At 45.2% G+C, this 18,201-nt stretch overlaps 1 protein-coding gene across 2 annotated transcripts in view; it reads right to left on the bottom strand.

The window, feature by feature from the left end:
- LOC112261744 (kinesin-like protein KIF26A) overlaps window positions 1-18,201 on the bottom strand; it is a 124,373-nt gene that overhangs the window by 41,276 nt on the left and 64,896 nt on the right. For both annotated transcript variants that reach the window (XM_024437340.2, XM_024437339.2), the window contains exons 3-4: window positions 13,092-13,568; window positions 6,386-6,594 (exon numbers count right to left, since the gene is read on the bottom strand). In XM_024437340.2, coding sequence (XP_024293108.1) covers window positions 6,386-6,594; window positions 13,092-13,568 — 686 coding nt within the window. The remainder of the gene's footprint in view (window positions 1-6,385; window positions 6,595-13,091; window positions 13,569-18,201) is intronic.

Below are 18,201 nucleotides of genomic sequence, written 5' to 3' on the forward strand. Positions count from 1 at the left end.
TTCCCAATCAGCAGGTATTAATGGAACAGAGGGATGAGCAGGGCGGTCAGTGCGGCAGCGGAGACACGTCATTTAGCTGAGCTGCCAGGGCCCCTGCTGTGAGCGGTGCCTGCTCTCATTACTGAACGCTGTGTCAATGGACTAATCACATGCTCCGTCACAAAGCAATCAGTGTTCAGCACGCTAGTGAGCTGAATGAGCACTCCCTACTGCCCTCACTCTCTATACTGAGATAGAAACACTGGCACGTGCGCACACACACACACACACACGCACGCACACACACACACACAGAGACCACTGCTAGGACAGACCCTGACCTTTAACATCTACTGTCTTCAGGCTATTTTATTGGCCATCTCATTATTGATCCGGATCAATCTTTCTTTCAGTACACTCTGGTTGATAGGGCAAGAAGAAGGGTTGAATGGTGATTTGTAAAAGTGTAACACTAAACTACCGTGCCTTCGGAATGTATTCAGACCCCTTGATTTTTTCCACATTTGGTTGCGTTACAGCCTTATTCTAAAATTGATTAAATAAACAAAAATCCTCAGCAATCTACACACAATACCCCATAATGACAAAGCAAAAACAGGTTTTTAGAAATAGCTTATTTAAATAAGTATTCAGACCCTTTGCTATGAGACTCGAAATTGAGCTCAGTTGCATCCTGTTTCCATTGATCGTCCTTGAGATGTTTCTACAACATGATTGGAGTCCACTTGTGGTAAATTCAATTGATTGGACATGATTTGGAAAGGCACACACCTGTCTATATAAGGCCCCACAGTTGACAGTGCATGTCAGAGCAAAAGCCATGATGTCGAAGGAATTGTCCATAGAGCTCCGAGACAGGATTGTGTCGAGGAATAAATCTGGGGAAGGGTACCAAAGAATGTCTGCAGCATTGAAATGGAAGAAGTTTGGAACCACCAAGACACTTATTAGAGCTGGTCTCCCAGCCAAACTGAGCAATCGGGGGAAGGGCCTTGGCCAGGGAGGTGACCAAGAACCCGATGCTCACTCTGACAGAGCTCTAGAATTCCTCTGTGCATATGGAAGAATCTTCCAGAAGGACAACCAAATTTGCAACACTCCACCAATCAGGCCTTTATTGTAGAGTGGCCAGATGGAAGCCCCTTCTCAGTAAAGGGCACAACAGTCAAATTGGAGTTTGCCAAAAATGCACCTAAACACTCTCAGACGAGAAAAAGATTCTCTGGTCTGATGAAACCAATACTGAACTCTTTAGCCTGAATGCCAAGCGTCACATCTGGTGAAAACCTGATGGTGAAAACGGTGAAGCATGGTGGTAACAGCATCATGCTGTGGGGAAGTTTTTCAGTAGCAGGGACTGGGAGACTAGTCAGGATCGAGGCTAAGATGAACGGAGCAAAGTACAGGGAGATCGTTGATGAAAACCTGCTTCAGAGCGCCCAGGACCTCGGACTGGGGCGAAGGTTCACCTTCCAACATGACAACAACCATAAGCACACAGTCAAGACAAAGCAGGTGTGGCTTCGGGACAAGTCTCTGAATGTACTTGAGTGGCCCAGCCAGAGCCCGGACTTAAACCCGATCGAACATCTTTGGAGAGGCCTGAAAATAGCTGTGCAGCAATACTCCCCATCCAACCTGACAGAGCTTGAGAGGATCTGCAGAGAAGAATGGGAAACTCTCCAAATACATGTTTTCCCAGCTTGTAGCGTCATACACAAGAAGACTCAAGGCTGTAATCTCTACCAAAGGTACTTCAACAAAGTCCTGAGTAAAGGGTCTGAATAATTATGTAAATGTGATATTTCCTTTTTTTATTCCTTTTTGAATAAATTAGCAAAAAATTCAAATAACCAGTTTTTGCTTTGTCATTATGGGCATTGTGGGTAGATTGATGAGGGGAAAAAACAATTTAATACATTTTAGAATAAGGCTGTAACCTAACAAAATGTGGAAAAAGTCAAGGGGTCTGAATACTTTCCGAAGGTACTGTATGTAGGGCTGGGCGGTATACCATATTTTATGATATACCGGTATTGATGTAGGTACTGGTTTGGGTTTTTACTTTACCTTCTATACCGGGATGTCAATTTGTATAGTTTACTTCGCTACTTAAGTCATCTCTCTCCACTCTCTCTCTGTGCTACTTTCCACATAGTTAGCCACGCCCCCTGACACTAAAGGAGCGCATTGGTTGTTCCTCAATGAGACACTTGCGTTCAGTCTGCATGGTCAATGCAGCACATGCAACAATGTTGTGACAATGCTGTTTTCACTTTGCTTCTTAATATAAATCTACTAGCGTTCTACAATGACACTATTAGTTTGTTTCTTACGTCAGCAAACAGCTAGTTTGTCTTTTCTTAGCAAGTTTCCCTAAATCTTGTGAGACGCTAATTGTTAGCCGCTAATGCCAATAGCTAGCTAACAAATGCATGTACTGTATTTATCTCAGTTGAGCAGTGGTGTAAAGTACTTAAGTAAAAATACTTTCAAGTATTACTTAAGTCGGTTTTTTTGGTATCTGTACTTTACTTCACTATTTTTATTTCTTACAACTTTCCTAAAGAAAATTCTGTACTTTTTACTCCATACATTTTCCCTGACACCTAAAAGCACTCATTACATTTTAAATGCTTAGCAGGACAGGAAAATGGTCCAATTCACACACTTATCCAGAGAACATCCTGGTCATCTACTGCCTCTGATCTGGAGGACTGACTAAACACACATGCTTCATTTGTAAATGATGTCTAAGTGTTGGTGTGCCCCTGGCTATCCTTAAATAAAACAAGAAAATGGTGCCATCTGGTTTGCTTAATATAAGGAATTTGAAATGATTTATACTTTTACTTTTGATACTTAAGTACATTTTATCAATTACATTTACTTTTGATACTTAAGTATATTTAAAACAAAATATGTTTAGACTTTTTCTCAAGTAGTATTTTACTGGGTGAATCACTTTCACTTTCGTCATTTTCTATTATCTTTCATTTTACTCAAGTATGACAATTGGGTACTTTTTCCACCACTGCAACTGAGTGCAGGAAATGTAGAACTGATAAAAGTGCTGAAACATGTTTTGGTTGAAGTTGAATTGAACAGTATAAAACAATCAACAAATTAGAAAAGGTAAAGCAGACATCCACCTCAAACCGGGCGTGAAACTGCATATAAACTCCTATTCCATAAATTAACTTGAAATGCTATCTGGCCATGAAATGATTCCAGCCAAATGTGTGTGCTCAGCTACAACATTGGGGATTGGGGGGTGGCGGCTCGGAGCAAGGCAGAGGCAATCAGTCTTCCCAGAGGGCACTCCCTCAGGGTCCAGCTGAGACACACTACTACTCCATCAAAGTGAGGGAAAAAATAAAAGTTTACTTATCCAACACATTGGATAACTCTTATAACGTTTGAGCTGAAGCTCAACAAAAAAACAACCTCCGGCCTCTAGGTCACCAGGCTGCTAGTTATGGCGCACACCTGTCACCATCATTACGCACACCTGCGCATCATCAGACTCACCTGGACTCCATCACCTCCCTGATTACCTTCCTTATATATGTCACTCCCTTTGGTTCCTTCCCCAGGCGTTATTGTTTCTGTTCCGGTGTCAAGTCTGTGTGTTGTTCGTGTTTCTTGTTTTGCGGTTATTTATTAAAACACACCCTCTCTGACCTTGCTTCCCGACTCTCAGTGCACATCGTTACAGATTCATTGATATCACCTAGAATGTATGTGTTGCCACCCTAGGACCACTCATTACTCATAAAACAAATGTAGAACTTTTGTTATTCAAAAACTAAAAATACAGTCATACCGTCCAATTATTTTTCTTTTAAATGATATAATATTTTGGCCAAATCCCCCAGCCCTAACTGTATGTGACACATCTTTATTAGCTTTGACCAAAGCATTCATTTCATTGAACATTACCTCTACGGTAATGTGAACATTTTATTTTTACTGGCGCTATAAGACCCATTCTTCATGTGTCTGTAGAAAATAACTGATTTATGAACAAAAAAGGAAAAATTGAAAGCTTAGGAGAGGTTTGATGAGGAATCAGCAACTAGTAATGAAACGGTAGCAATAGTTCAGCTTCAATTGTTCAATTCATACTGAGGCACATTTCCTGTCTACATAATGACTAGAGACATTCAGAGGGGTTGGGTTAAATGTGGAAGACACATTTCAGTTGAAGGCATTCAGTACAACTGACTAGGTATCCCCCTTTACCTTTCCCATTATGGAGAGGGGACTCAACCTAAACCATTTTACCTGGGCAGAGAGTAGGGGAGCCACATGAGATAATGCTCTGTGGGAACATTTTCCCAGCGGTTGACAAGAAGAGTAATGGTAGTTGGAGTTTAGTTATCAAATTAACATTTATAATAAAATGTTTTTTCAATGGAACAGACAAGTTTAAAATAATTTCAAATGCTTGATTTTTATTTATTTATCTGCACCAGAGGCAATCACTGAGAGGAACCAATATTTTCTTTCTTTCTCTTTCCCTCTCTCTCGTTCTTCTCTTTCTTCTCAGAATCTCCATAATTGCATTCTAACAAAAATGTAATCTGTGAGTTGAACAGCTTTCCTGAATGTCTGTGGAGCTACACTCCAGAGGGAAGCAGACACTGGTTATTCAGCTCAAATATCCTGCTCTCTGAGCACATTCACATGGATTTAACTCATTTTATCTTTGGAAGCCACAAAAAGGAATATTAATTACAAATTAGTTTTCAATCAGCCTCAAAACGTGATTAGGCTCATTTGGTCTTCAGATTTTTACATTGTTAGAGTAAAGATGAAGATGATGATGATGATGATGATTACATTCTAATAATGGAAGCAGTGGAGGTGCTTGTGGAGGCAACAGTTGCAGTAACTGAGGAAGTGGGTGTTCTTCCAGTCCAGCCCAGTGCATCCCCACCACCTAGCCGTCCACCGTCCTTTCCTGTATCTGTATCTGTACCTGTGGAATGTGATGCTGTTTAAAGCTGACTGAGCCCTGTTATCACCATACGTCTCCTCGCCAAGCAAAACAACGCACATTCTTGGCAGGGAAGTATCTCTGGGATGAAATGAAAGGAGGAACCCTTCGACGCTTACACCACCTCCCCTCCTATCCCACCAGGACGCAAATGAGGGGGAAAACAAGTCCCTCTCCCTTCTTTTCCCTCTGTTTCCCTCTGAGAGACACACACAACATGGCTGTTCAGCCTTCGCTTTTTGAGCCCTTGTCCAAAGAAAACAGTAGAAATAATAAATCACCTTCTGAAATTAACCCTGTCCATACCTAGGTCACAGCTCGCCGTTGTTCACGCTTGACCCACCGCCTCGCTCACAGGAAGTGACATGTACAGGAAGTGACACATTTAGAAGAGCATTTGGAATATCCTCCCTGCCAAAGGAGAGGCCCCACAGTCCCAGTCCTATACTCTGACCCCACTAAAGTTGACAAGAGGAGCTCATTTGGAGCATTTGGAGAGAAAGCTGAGCCATACTGTCACACTTCACAATGTCCCTCTCGCCTGTGTCCTCTGCCTCCCAGGGTGCAACACGCTAACAGCCCTATGCATCATCCTTACCAGCTTCCCCCAGTTTCCCTCAGGCTAACTTTCATTAGGGCACACAGCTCCTTGGGGAGTTGAGGCTGTACAGGGACGGTGAATGTACACACTGACCAACTTGCCTGAGAATCTACCAATGACATCCTTCTGCATTAGAGAAGCCATTGGAGAGCTGTCTGTACTCCCAGTGGAGGCATACATATCACCCAAAGCATTAGTGTTGCCACAGCCAAATGGAGCACTGAGTGTCTGCTGAAGCTGACTACATACACGGAGCAGTAGACACCTCATTGGGAATTTAGACAATAGCAAGACTGAATACAAGCTAAACTGCACGAGAGGCAAAACTGACTGACTTTACATAGAGCCAAACAAAGAAAACACAGCTGTACATCAAAGAAGAACAAACTGCTTGAACCTAAGCCCTTTTGTGAGACATTATCCATTCATAGGCACTGGTGCCTTGATAAATGTACACTCACTACATATTCCACACACTGTTCCAGCACAGCCTAAAATCATGCCATAACTCAACCATGGCAAGGACAACATCTTCATGGAATAGGACCACATCACGCTAGACTCTAGCGCAATAATGAACCATGACCTCATTGTGTGAAGACAAGTCACCACACAGATCCCTTCCACAGAAGCACGCCTTACAGAGGCAACCAACCAAACACGCCTTAAAGCCAACATGATACAGCACAACAGACCATAATCATCATCACTCTCAGCCCTGTGTCAGACTCTCTTCAGGTGTGATTTGAGTGAAAGGCGGGTTTTGTGTACTGTGGGGTTACCTGATGAAGAAGGAGGCTGCAGCGGATGCACTCTGAGTGGAGGTGGTTGTGGAGGTGTGGCCAGGGGCAGGGGGGGTGACTTCACACTGTCCCAGCTGGACGGAGCTCCTCTGTCGGCTGGGGGTCAGACTACAGTTGGAGCTGTGGACAGGGGCCTCCGAAGCAGGGACAGGAACATCCCTCTCTACGTCCCCCATCAGACCCTGTGCCTGCAAAGAGACAGACCGAGAGAGACAGACAGAGAGACCGACAGAGAGAGACACAGAGAGTTAGCAATGAGTGGGCCTCAAGAGTTAACCACCACTGCTGGACCCCAACACCTCTCTTCCAGCCCATTTACTCCCTCTCTCCTCTCCTCCGCCACAGATGGGCAGGCAGCTGCTCTGGCAATCCCAGTAAACGGGTGTCAGTTATTCACCTCAGCAACAACTAACTCCCCACAGGATGGCAAGGGCGCTGGACTGGACTGTCCTAGACTGGACTAGACTGGACTAGACTGGACTGGACTAGACTGGACTGTACTAGACTGGACTGTCCTAGACTGGACTGTCCTAGACTCGACTGTACTAGACTGGACTGTTCTAGACTGGACTAGACTGGACTGTACTAGACTGGACTGTCCTAGACTGGACTAGACTGGACTGGACTAGGCTGGACTGTCCTAGACTGGACTGGACTAGATTGGACTGGACTGGACTACACTGGACTGTCCTAGACTGGATTGGACTAGACTGGACTGGACTATACTGGACTGCCCTAGACTGGACTGGACTAGACTGGACTGGACTACACTGAACTGGACTACACTGGACTGGACTACACTGGACTGTCCTAGACTGGACTAGACAAGACTGGACTGGACTAGACTGGACTGGACTGCTTAATTCTGGCAACACTAAGGAGGATGCACGGTGTGAATGATAATTAAGTGATAGCCAACATCTAATTACAGTTTAGCTGTTAAATCATTGGCCATATACATACATCAGCAGCTAATTTGGCATGTGTGAGCAGCTTTGTAACGCACAGCTTGATTTAAACAGGAAAATAAATATTTACCATCCAACAACAAAAGACATCTCCATATCTACACACAAACCATAAGCAGTGGAATACCATAGTAGACGCAAGCCTTTTCTCTGATAGGCCCATGATGACTACTGCTCTGTGAAGGTATGCTTAAGGTGCAGATGTAGAGGGGTAACAGAGCATAGCCTGTCTGCAGCGCTGCCTGCCAGCTGGGGTATGAGTCAGGAGCAGAAGGAAGCTGCCTCAGCCTGGCCCCAGGCCCCAGGCCCCAGGCCCCAGGGGTGGTAATGACTAGGGGTGATGAGGCAGGTCCCAGACTGCTCTCGGAGTGCTAGTCTGGGGGAAGGGGGCCAGAGAGTTGGTCCACTGATCACCCAGGCAGCCCATAATACACATCCCTGTTCCTACCAGGTGCACCATGACAACACAGGGTTAATCCTCACCCTAACCACGAGTATATCCAACTGTACAGTGATCAATGAAACTTGACAAGAACCAGTTTTGTGGGTCAGCCCAAAACAAATGGTCGAATTAAGCCTCTAGTTTTCATTTACATTTATCCTGGTGACACCTCCACACTGGGTAACCAGCAACCTGGAGTCAAACATGGCATGAGGCTGCACAGTGTATATATGGTCAACGCTATCCAGTCCCTCTGTAAATGTACTTACTCAATGGTTGCCCTAGATTCATGTTTGGTAAGTAAAATAACATCATTTACAATATTTGTATAAAGTGTTCTACCGGCGTGCGCCATCTATCAACGGAGGCTGACAGCTGAACTATTCATACGACATAGCTGACATGCGAGTGCTATACATCAGTATGCAGGGGCATACATTCAGACATTCACAGGAACACAGGCACCTCCGGCAGTAGGGTTATATCTCAGCACAAGCACTGACACTATAAGCTTGTCATGATCACCACAATCAAATGTGGTTGTTTTGAATCCCAAGGGAATTGCTCATTGACTGTACCTCAGAGAGCCATAACCAGCTTGCCACTTCTGCTTATTAATAATCACATTGACTTATTTTGTTTAGATGCCAGACACCTGTGTTGTGTTGTTCCGGATATCCATGGAAATAAGTCTAATTATTGAACATGCTTATTTAGGCATTTTGGCTGTGTTGAAAGTCCAACATTGTGGTTGGTGGGTTGTGAGACAGCGAGGGCCTCTTGTACGTGTACATGTCAGGGTTATGATTTGTGAAGTGCGTGATGGAGAGACGAGGTGCAAACTGAAATGAGCCGAGCGTAGATTCTTCACACGCACCTGGCGGAGTGGAAAGACTCACGACAGCAGGTCGGGTGTCCGTGACAGAACAGGAACTCAACCCATACCAGAGAGGTGTACCCATGTCACATCATCCAGAAAGACTGAAATACCTCACACACTTAGGCAGGATGCCTATCTGGACAGCTCATCCACAACCCTGTCATAGATTAAGCCAATTCTGGTGTCAGGTTTGAGAATAGAAATGGCAGCAGGTTTGAGGAGCCCATTGAGGGTAGAGTATGAGGGTGGCGGAGGGATGTCGTGGGGTGTAACCAGAATAAACAGCTCACTGTAACACACACAGACACCCATATGATTTTGAAAAACACATCATAATGCCTGTCAGGAGAGAGACTCAGGACTTAAGATCTTCAAGTACACTCCTCTACAAGGCGGTAGGCCAGTAAGGCCACTGCTGTCCCTGGTTAAGGGCCCTGGTCAGGTAATTAGGCACTGAGAGTGGTGCCATGTGTCCAGCGCCATTTACACTGAGTGTCAGTAATGAGGGGACCTACCACCCTTCAACGCCCAACCCCCTGGCACCCCGCACAGCTGATAGCTCCTGTTTCCCAGCAATGAGGGGGAGAAGAAGAGGCAGCATATTAGTAGGGATCCCCGGTGACCTCTGATCCCACTGTCCCACAGGCCATTATTGCTGAGATGAAATAAACCCTGCTAATCTGGGCCCGTCCTGATCCAATGGCTTCAGCAACAACTACAAATGGTGGAGGAGGAGTGTATACAGTAGATGGATCACTGGGATGCACAAAAATAAATCAATTTCTTTCTTGATTCTCCTTAAATGTTGCCCTAGAAAATGTTTTTTGACTGAACAGTATAGGATGGACTCATCAGAAAAGAGTTCAAATAGAAATGTGCCTCCTCTATGCTTCACTCACTCTCTCCCTCCTCTATCCTTCATGCTCTCTCTCTCCCTCCTTTATCCTTCACGCTCTCTCTCCCTCCTCTATCTTTCACGCTCTCTCTCTCCCTCCTCTATGCTTCACACTCTCTCTCTCTCTCTCTCTCCTCTCATTCCTCCTCTATGCTTCACTCTCTCCCTCCTCTATCCTTCACGCTCTCTCTCTCCTCTATCCTTCACTCTCTCTCTCCTCTATGCTTCACTCACTCTCTCCCTCCTCTATCCTTCACTCTCTCTCTCCCTCCTCTATCCTTCACTCTCTCTCTCTCTCCTCTATCCCTCACTCTCTCATTCCTCCTCTATGCTTCACTCTCTCCCTCCTCTATCCTTCACTCTCTCTCTCTCACTCCTCTATCCCTCACTCTTTCATTCCTCCTCTATCCTTCACTCTCTCTATCTCTCTCCTCTATCCTTTACTCACGCTCTCCCTCCTCTATGCTTCACTCACTCTCTCCCTCCTCTATCCTTCACTCTCTCCTCTATCCTTTACTCACTCTCTCCCTCCTCTATCCTCCACGCTCTCATTCCCTCCTCTATCCTTCATTCTCTCTCTCCCTCCTCTATCCTTCACTCACTCTCTCCCTCCTCTATCCTTCTATCCTCACTCTTTCCCTCTATACTTCACTCACTCTCTCCGTCCTCTATCCTTCACTCACTCTCTCCCTCCTCTATCCTTCACTCACTCTCTCCGTCCTCTATCCTTCACTCACTCTCTCTCTCCTCTATCCTTCACTCTCTCATTCCTCCTCTATCCTTCACTCATTCTCTCCGTTCTCTATTCTTCACTCTCTCTCTCCCTCCTCTATCCTTCACTCACTCTCTCCCTCCTCTATCCTTCTCTCTCTCTCTCTCTCTCTCTCTCTCTCTCTCTCTCTCTCTCTGTGTGTGTGGCCGGGGGCCATGCAGTCCCAGCTGTACTGTGGCAGACAGCAGCCCAGATGGTCCATTGGGCGCCCAGTGGGTACCAGACGTGTGAGAGGTCACACAGGGCCACTAGCGGCCAACAACACACTCTAAACCCCCAGGGTCAAGAGCACTCGGTTTTAGCAGATTAGCGTGCATTTGATTGTGGAGCAGAGGGCAAATCACAGATTTGTGTCAATCAATTAGTCATTTTATAGTGTCCACTGTTAAGTTCAGTATTCACTACTCACACTGTTGTCTGCACGGCTTAGAATGACGGAGTTGTTAATCTAACTAAATCCGACATCAGAGGTTAGAACTCATAGGTGTAAATTATCAACTGAGGGGGGAATTCAACAACAGATGCTTTGATTTTGCTTCATCAGGTTTTTGGGAGACTGGAGTTCTCTAGCAGACCTTCCAGAGGACGGATGTGTTGTTTCCTCCATTTAACCCAAATATGACTCAGTCTCTCAGTGAGCCCATTGCCCCAGCTGTTAACTGTAGTGTAAATGAACACACATTTAATTCCAAGCCAGAGCCTTTTCACTGTGTGAAAGTTTCATGGTGTCCTATAATGGGCTGTGTGCTGGTAGACTAGATAGAGCCTTAAGGCTGGCACACATCACACCGAAAATGAATCTAGCGTTCATCTGCCGAACACGCAATTTTATTTGTAAAATCGGTGAGCACAAGGTCCACAAATTGCGTTCACGGGTGCTAAGTACTCCCGGCCAGCAAACGCTATTGGTGTGTCTGAGCCGTAAAGCCCTCGGAATAAGACACTCTGTAAGATTGCTGTCAAACAGGTGGCACCTATCTGACTTTCTTTGTCTGCACTACAGAGCTCAACACTCGTCCCACAAAGTATTCAAGTGGGGAATTGTGAATTAAAGCACTTGCCTTTAGGGCACAGCGCAGGTCCATATCATCTATGGCCTGTGCGGGTTTTTGTCATTCTGAGGGATCTTGTTTTAATGAAAGAAATGGACTTTCTGCTGTTTGTATCGTGGTATCCTGAAGGAACATGTGTCTGAGGAGGCCCAGCCGTGCGGCAGGGTAGCCTAGTGGTTAGAGCGTTGGACTAGTAACCGGAAGGTTGCAAGTTCAAACCCCCGAGCTGACAAGGTACAAATCTGTCGTTCTGCCCCTGAACAGGCAGTTAACCCACTGTTCCTAGGCCGTCATTGAAAATAAGAATTTGTTCTTAACTGACTTGCCTGGTTAAATAAAGGTAAAATTAAAATAAATAAAAAATTGTGCAAAGCTTCATCCTAGTTCCCATCGGCTCTAATTGCTTTTAGACACAAGTCAGTCTCTCTCCCTATATGCAAGGCCTTTTGATTTGCCCTAGATTGCACACATGCTGTTAAATGATTCTGGAAGCCTCACATAAACTGCCACTAAAAGCACTTGTTGACAGTTAAAGAGAAAAACCTGTTTGTAATCTTCAGAGTCCAGAATGAGGAATAACACTGACGGATGCCGTAATTGAGTGCAATTTTCGAGACAGCGATTTTCAATGCCATATTAAGTAGAAGCACCCAAAACAGAAATAAAATGGAGGAGCCACAAACAGCTTCTGATTGAGAACATAAAAATGACAGAAGTAGAAAATATTAGCAATTGACGACTGCTTTTTGCTCAGTGCTCTCAGACTCCCTAGTGTAGAATGTCACAGCAATGTATAAGAGACAGGTTAGAGGCTTGGTCCAGATGTCCCTCTCTCTCTCGCTGCAGGAAGAAAACTCTTCAATAAAAAGGACAACATCCCATAATGATAACCCTGGAATAAAGTATATTACAAGACATGGGGAAATGTCATGACTTCCGCTGAAGTCTGTCCCTCTCCTTGTTCAGGCGGCGTTCGGCGGTCAACGTCACCGGCCTTCTGGCCATCGCCGATCCACTTTTCATTTTCCATTTGTTTTGTCTTTGTCTTACACATCTGGTTTCAATCCCCCAATTACTTGTTCATTATTTAACCCTCTGTTCCCCCATGTTTGTTTGTGAGTAATTGTTTATTGTATTGCGGTCCGTATTTGTGGCCTTGTATTTATACGACGTGTATTGTGATATATTTGAGTAAAATTGCTTTCATTACTCATATCTGCTGTCCTGCGCCTGACTCATCTCACCAGCTACACACAGACGCTTTACAGGAATATGTCTGTATGGAGCAATATACTTTAGTATGCCTGAGACAGGATTTACAGCAAGATTGTAAGGTGGTCATTGGTTCAGTACATTAGTCTTGGTCTCCCCAATTAGCCAGTACTACCCAGGAGCCATGACTCCTGAGGAATGAGAGGTCACCTCTCCTGCAGAGTTCTGCAGAGGCCCAGGGTCTGAGTGAGGTTCTTCTCATTTCTCTAAAGGTCTGAGATGTAATCATTCCATTGTCAGACTTTGTTCACTCAAAGTTCTCAAGCCAAGGTTCACAAATAACTTTGAAAACAACATTGACAAGAGTAACAAGCTGTCTATACAAAATATTCCTAGATGTGCTTTGACATAGTGTATCTGTATCAATAGTGATAATGATGAGTTTTGAAGGTCTGAATACATACTGGGCTGGGCTGAGGGAGGAAGTTGTTGACTCTGGAGATGCTCCACATGCCCTCAAGGTACTGCTGGGCCTGGATAGTGACCGATCCCAGGGTCCCAGTCAGCTGCCCTCCCCCCACCGTCACCTGGACACTGGTCTTGGGCCCAGCAGAGACAGAGGAGCCCTGCGGACAGTCCTGCCCCCTGTGCCAACTCTCCCTCAGGGGTAGAATGGTGTGGGCTTGGGCATGGGCTTTGGAAGGCTGCCTCACTTGGGCATTGGAGGAGGAGAGTGTCAGTTTATGAGGTTGCCCAGAGAGGATGGTGGAGGGCAGAGCAGGCATGTCATGGCTCAGGGTCAGGGCCGCATGTGGGACGCCTACTGTCTGCAGGGCCTCCTGCCTCAGCTGGTGGAGAGGCGTAGAACACACCTGACAGCAGCCCTCATGGCTCCCAGGCACTTGGAGCTGGTCGAATAGGAAGGCTGCGTAGCCAGGATCCTGTAGAGGAAATAAAGAGAGAGACTTAACATGGTCCCATTCAGAAAAAAACATGGTAGACTACGTCATATCTCCATATCAGTGTGATTGGGAGGTTTCCTTGATGTTGTTAATATTTTCCAGGTGTGTCAGACAGTGGCTATTGGTGTGGTCCCTCCCGGAGGCTGCCCTTTGTGAACCTAGCTCTACCTCCCTCCCTGCCTGCCTGCCTGCCTGCCTGCCTGCCTGCCTGCCCTAACCACATTCACATCCTCCCCCTAGGAACTCAGTTTTGTTTGGAGCTGCTCTGCCTGCAACCAGAGACAGCAGATTATGTTGCTGGTGGATGTGCCTGCCTGGGCCTTGGACCCAAGTCAAACAACAGGGGCAAATCAGAAGAGGTAACAAAAAGGGAGTTTGAGGGATTAGTGGGAGACACTCCAACAAATCAAAGTATGTGCATTCCTTTGGAACACCAACTCAGCCAGACTCTTCTCCAACTTTCTCCAAGGCTGCTTAAGGCCACAGAACCTGAATAAGGGTTTTGCACTGCATCAAATTAGAGAAGGAAACCAGTGGAGGTTTGTCCTTTCCCTCTGCCTGTTAAAAGACTTCCTGGAGTGTCCCTCGCAGTTGGGTGGGAAGGGAGTTGTGGGGGTTTAGAGAGGGAACCACAAAATAAAACAACAGCTGAGCCGATCCTAGGAGCTCAGAGCATGCTATTTCCATATTATGATAGTCAGTATGAAAACATACGATAAGACGCCCAGCATGAAAAAAGAATCTCCTCCTGACAGCTAGAGGCTCATAGAGTCTCTGACGATCACTCACATCACTCAGCCTTTCACTAGTGATTACAAGTCACGTCATCGTTGCTTTTCCTCATCATGCAAGTGAAGTTCTGACACCCCTTTTTTAAAATTATAATTATAATTATTTTTTAAAATTATTATTATGTTGTTGTTGTTGACCCCTTTTTCTCCCCAATTTCATGATATCCAATTGGTAGTTACACTCTCAAATACTCTGTGTATATAGACATAAACGCAGACACCCACACACAGATGCGTTCACACACACACACACACACACACACACACACACACACACACAGACACAGACACAGACACAGACACAGACACACACTCAAACACAAACTCACACACACAGTCCCAGTCTCTGAAGTGGTATAAAGGCTCAGTAACCTCCCACCCATTGGAGTGGAGCTCTAAGACAGAAGCCCACAGATACATATTGTTTATGAGGCCTCTGTCCCAGTGAACCTCTGTGGTGATCAGGAGGAGTGAGACGGCCTGGCCAAACAACAATCCACTGCTTTTAATGCAGTGCCACTTAATACAGCAGGTCCAATATAACAGTCTCCATAGAGACACAACCCGTAGCCTTTAAATCTCCTCCCTCTGAAGGCAACTCAATACAGAGACTTTTAGGTGACCTCTATCTTAGAGCCCCTATCCTTATACCTACAGTATAAATGGGTATCATTACAGAGAGAATACAAACTGACCAGTTTCTCTATCCTTATGTGTATATTGCACTTCACATCCTTTTATAAGGGCCGGGACGATACCAGTATCACAACGTTTTTTCCATGGCAAAAATGAAAACACAAAGCAGACCAAACTCTTTTTAAAAACCTGCTGTATGTCAAATATTGTGTCCTATAGCTTAGAAAATAAATACATGTGACTCTGGATGCTTCTAACATTAAGCATGAAACACACTGAGAATCTCACAGCCGATAGACTGACGGTACTTATCACAGTGGGAGGCCGTTCCTTCTCTTGCTAAGTCAAAAGCGGTACCTGCTGCGTGCCGACCCGATAGCGACAAATCTGCCGTTTCTATTTGTAGAATCGCAATGTTCCTCAGTGGCCAACAACTTCACTTTGAGCCAATCAGAGAGCACGGGAGAGCCAACCCATTTTTTTTTTTTAATAGAGGGCATTTTCTACATAAATCCACAGATGAGCCAGTCACACTTCATATGCAATGTAGGCTATGGGATGGTAACTAGCTAATTGTACATATGCAACGCACACAACCCTAAATACTTCCTCCAAGCTAGCTAACCACTTTAGCTAGTATTGACATTATAATTAAATCACAATGGATTAGCTAGTTCCAATGAAACAGCTGGCTGTATTAGCTGCCAAATTAGTGCAGTGTTCCTAGCTAGCTCGCTATGTTGTGCTAGCTAGGGGATATGCTAATGTTAGCTAGCTAAACATTTGGCTATTGGCTGGCACTGGCAGTATGGGATAATCATCTTGCTAGGTAGTTATCTAGCTGTGACCATCTGATTAGTATCAACAAGGGCTTTCTAAAAATTGCAACATTTGCGCACATAGCTTGGAATCTAGACCATAAGCAATACGCATGGATATGCATTACTAAACAACGCTACATACACGTTCTGGTTTGGAGTATTTTAACAAGGCTGAGTGGCTGACGACTTCCAAGGTCTTTGCTGTGTGAACACAAAAGAGATTGACTGCCAACACTGTTAAGGGGTGCAAAGTACTGTCGGCAGGAAAACGTTTGACAATTCTACATGTGTGTCTGAGATTTAGGGCTGTTTTCCTAAAGTGAAATCTGCTTCATGTTTTGTTTACTTGTCACGATACTAACGAGTATTGCGATACTTACCATCTCAGGATGGTAAGTTGGTGGTTGAAGATAACCCTCTAGTGGTGTGGGGGCTGTGCTTTGGCAAAGTGGGTGGGGTTATATCCTTCCTGTTTGGCCCTGTCCGGGGGTATCATCGGATGTGGCCACAGTGTCTCCTGACCCCTCCTGTCTCAGCCTCCAGTATTTATGCTGAGGTAGTTTATGTGTCGGGGGGCTAGGGTCAGTTTGTTATATCTGGAGTACTTCTCCTGTCTTATCCGGTGTCCTGTGTGAATTTAAGTATGCTCTCTCTAATTCTCTCTTTCTCTCGGAGGACCATGCCTCAGGACTACCTGGCCTGATGACTCTTTGCTGTCCCCAGTCCACCTGGCCATGCTGCTGCTCCAGTTTCAACTGTTCTGCCTGCGGCTATGGAATCCTGACCTGTTCACCGGACGTACTACCTGTCCCAGACTTGCTGTTTTCAACTCTCTAGAGACATCAGGAGTGGTAGAGATACTCTTAATGATCAGCTATGAAAAGCCAACTGACATTTACTCCTGAGGTGCTGACTTGCTGCACCCTCGACAACTACTGTGATTATTATTATTTGACCATGCTGGTCATTTATGAACATTTGAACATCTTGGCCATGTTCTGTTATAATCTCCACCCGGCACAGCCAGAAGAGGACTGTCCACCCCTCATAGCCTGGTTTCTCTCTAGGTTTCTTCCTAGGTTTTGGCCTTTCTAGGGAGTTTTTCATAGCCACTGTGCTTCTACACCTGCATTGCTTGCTGTTTGTGATTTTAGGCTGGGTTTCTGTACAGCACTTTGAGATATCAGCTGATGTACGAAAGGCTATATAAATAAATTTGATTTGATACTGGTATTGTCCCGGCCCAGCTCTTTCTAATTAACAGCCAAGCAAGGGCAGGGGACATCATCATCTTAATTTTGTCCCTGAGTCTCTAAGCAGTGTAAGGAGTCCCAATATCTCACTGATCTACCTACAGTACTGATCCAGCCCTCATGATGAGAGAGATAGATCACCAAGCAGATTATCTAGAGAGAGGACCACACAGCACATAGGCCTGCCCAAGGAGAGGCAGCTGCTCGGATTGGCCCTGGGCAGGACACGACTGTGCTGGTCCTCTTCCAATATGGATTTTCATGGGATAAAATGGGTTTAATACTATATACTTAGTGATATACTCTGATAAATGATTAATTACATGATAGTGACACTATTGGCAATGCATAGCTAGTATGTAAAGCTGGGATAGTTGGGATAACTAGCTCCTTCTGTAGATCATCCTACAGCTCTTATCATAGTGTTGGGTGGGGTTATGTTGGCTAATGCAGGATATGTTAGCTACAATTATCCTCTTAGGAGGATTTAGGAGAAAATTCACATGAACATGCATTTATGTAAAGAGGCTTAAAATGTAAACACCATTGAGCTTTGGAGAAAGACACTGATACGTATGAGGGATCTAATGTGAAGGGATCTAATGTGAAGGCATTCTATTTCAACCCGTTTAACAGAGGGACGTTTCTGAACTCACCAGGTCTGTGACAAATCAGGGGAGAAATCAGAGAGAGAGAGAGAGAGAGCGGGGATAACATATCACCACGGACACGCTTCAGTCTAGAAAACGTATTTGGTTGTGAGTAGTCATAATCAGAGTAACCCACCCTGGTTTCTTCGGCTCCACACCCCTCACCCTCCCACCAAGCCAACCCTATCCCACCTCAGGGCATGACTATATGTAATAAATCAATTCCTCTTTCCTTCTCTCTCTCCCATACATCCTATACCTTCCTCCCTCCATGTATTGTTAGGTGTTGATTTAGGAGTGGCAATAAAACCAGCCACAAAGCTCAGCCCACCTGCTATTCTGGAGGTTCTGGAGGTTAGCGAGTGAGTTTCCCTTGTAAAGCTGTCTGTCTGTGAGCATTATGCTCTGGGGAAGAGTGAGCTAGAGGTCAGGGGTAGGAAGTGGATCATGGTGATGCTGAT

Source organism: Oncorhynchus tshawytscha, linkage group LG11 (genome assembly GCF_018296145.1).
Source record: "Oncorhynchus tshawytscha isolate Ot180627B linkage group LG11, Otsh_v2.0, whole genome shotgun sequence".
NCBI classification, from domain to species: Eukaryota; Metazoa; Chordata; class Actinopteri; order Salmoniformes; family Salmonidae; genus Oncorhynchus; species Oncorhynchus tshawytscha.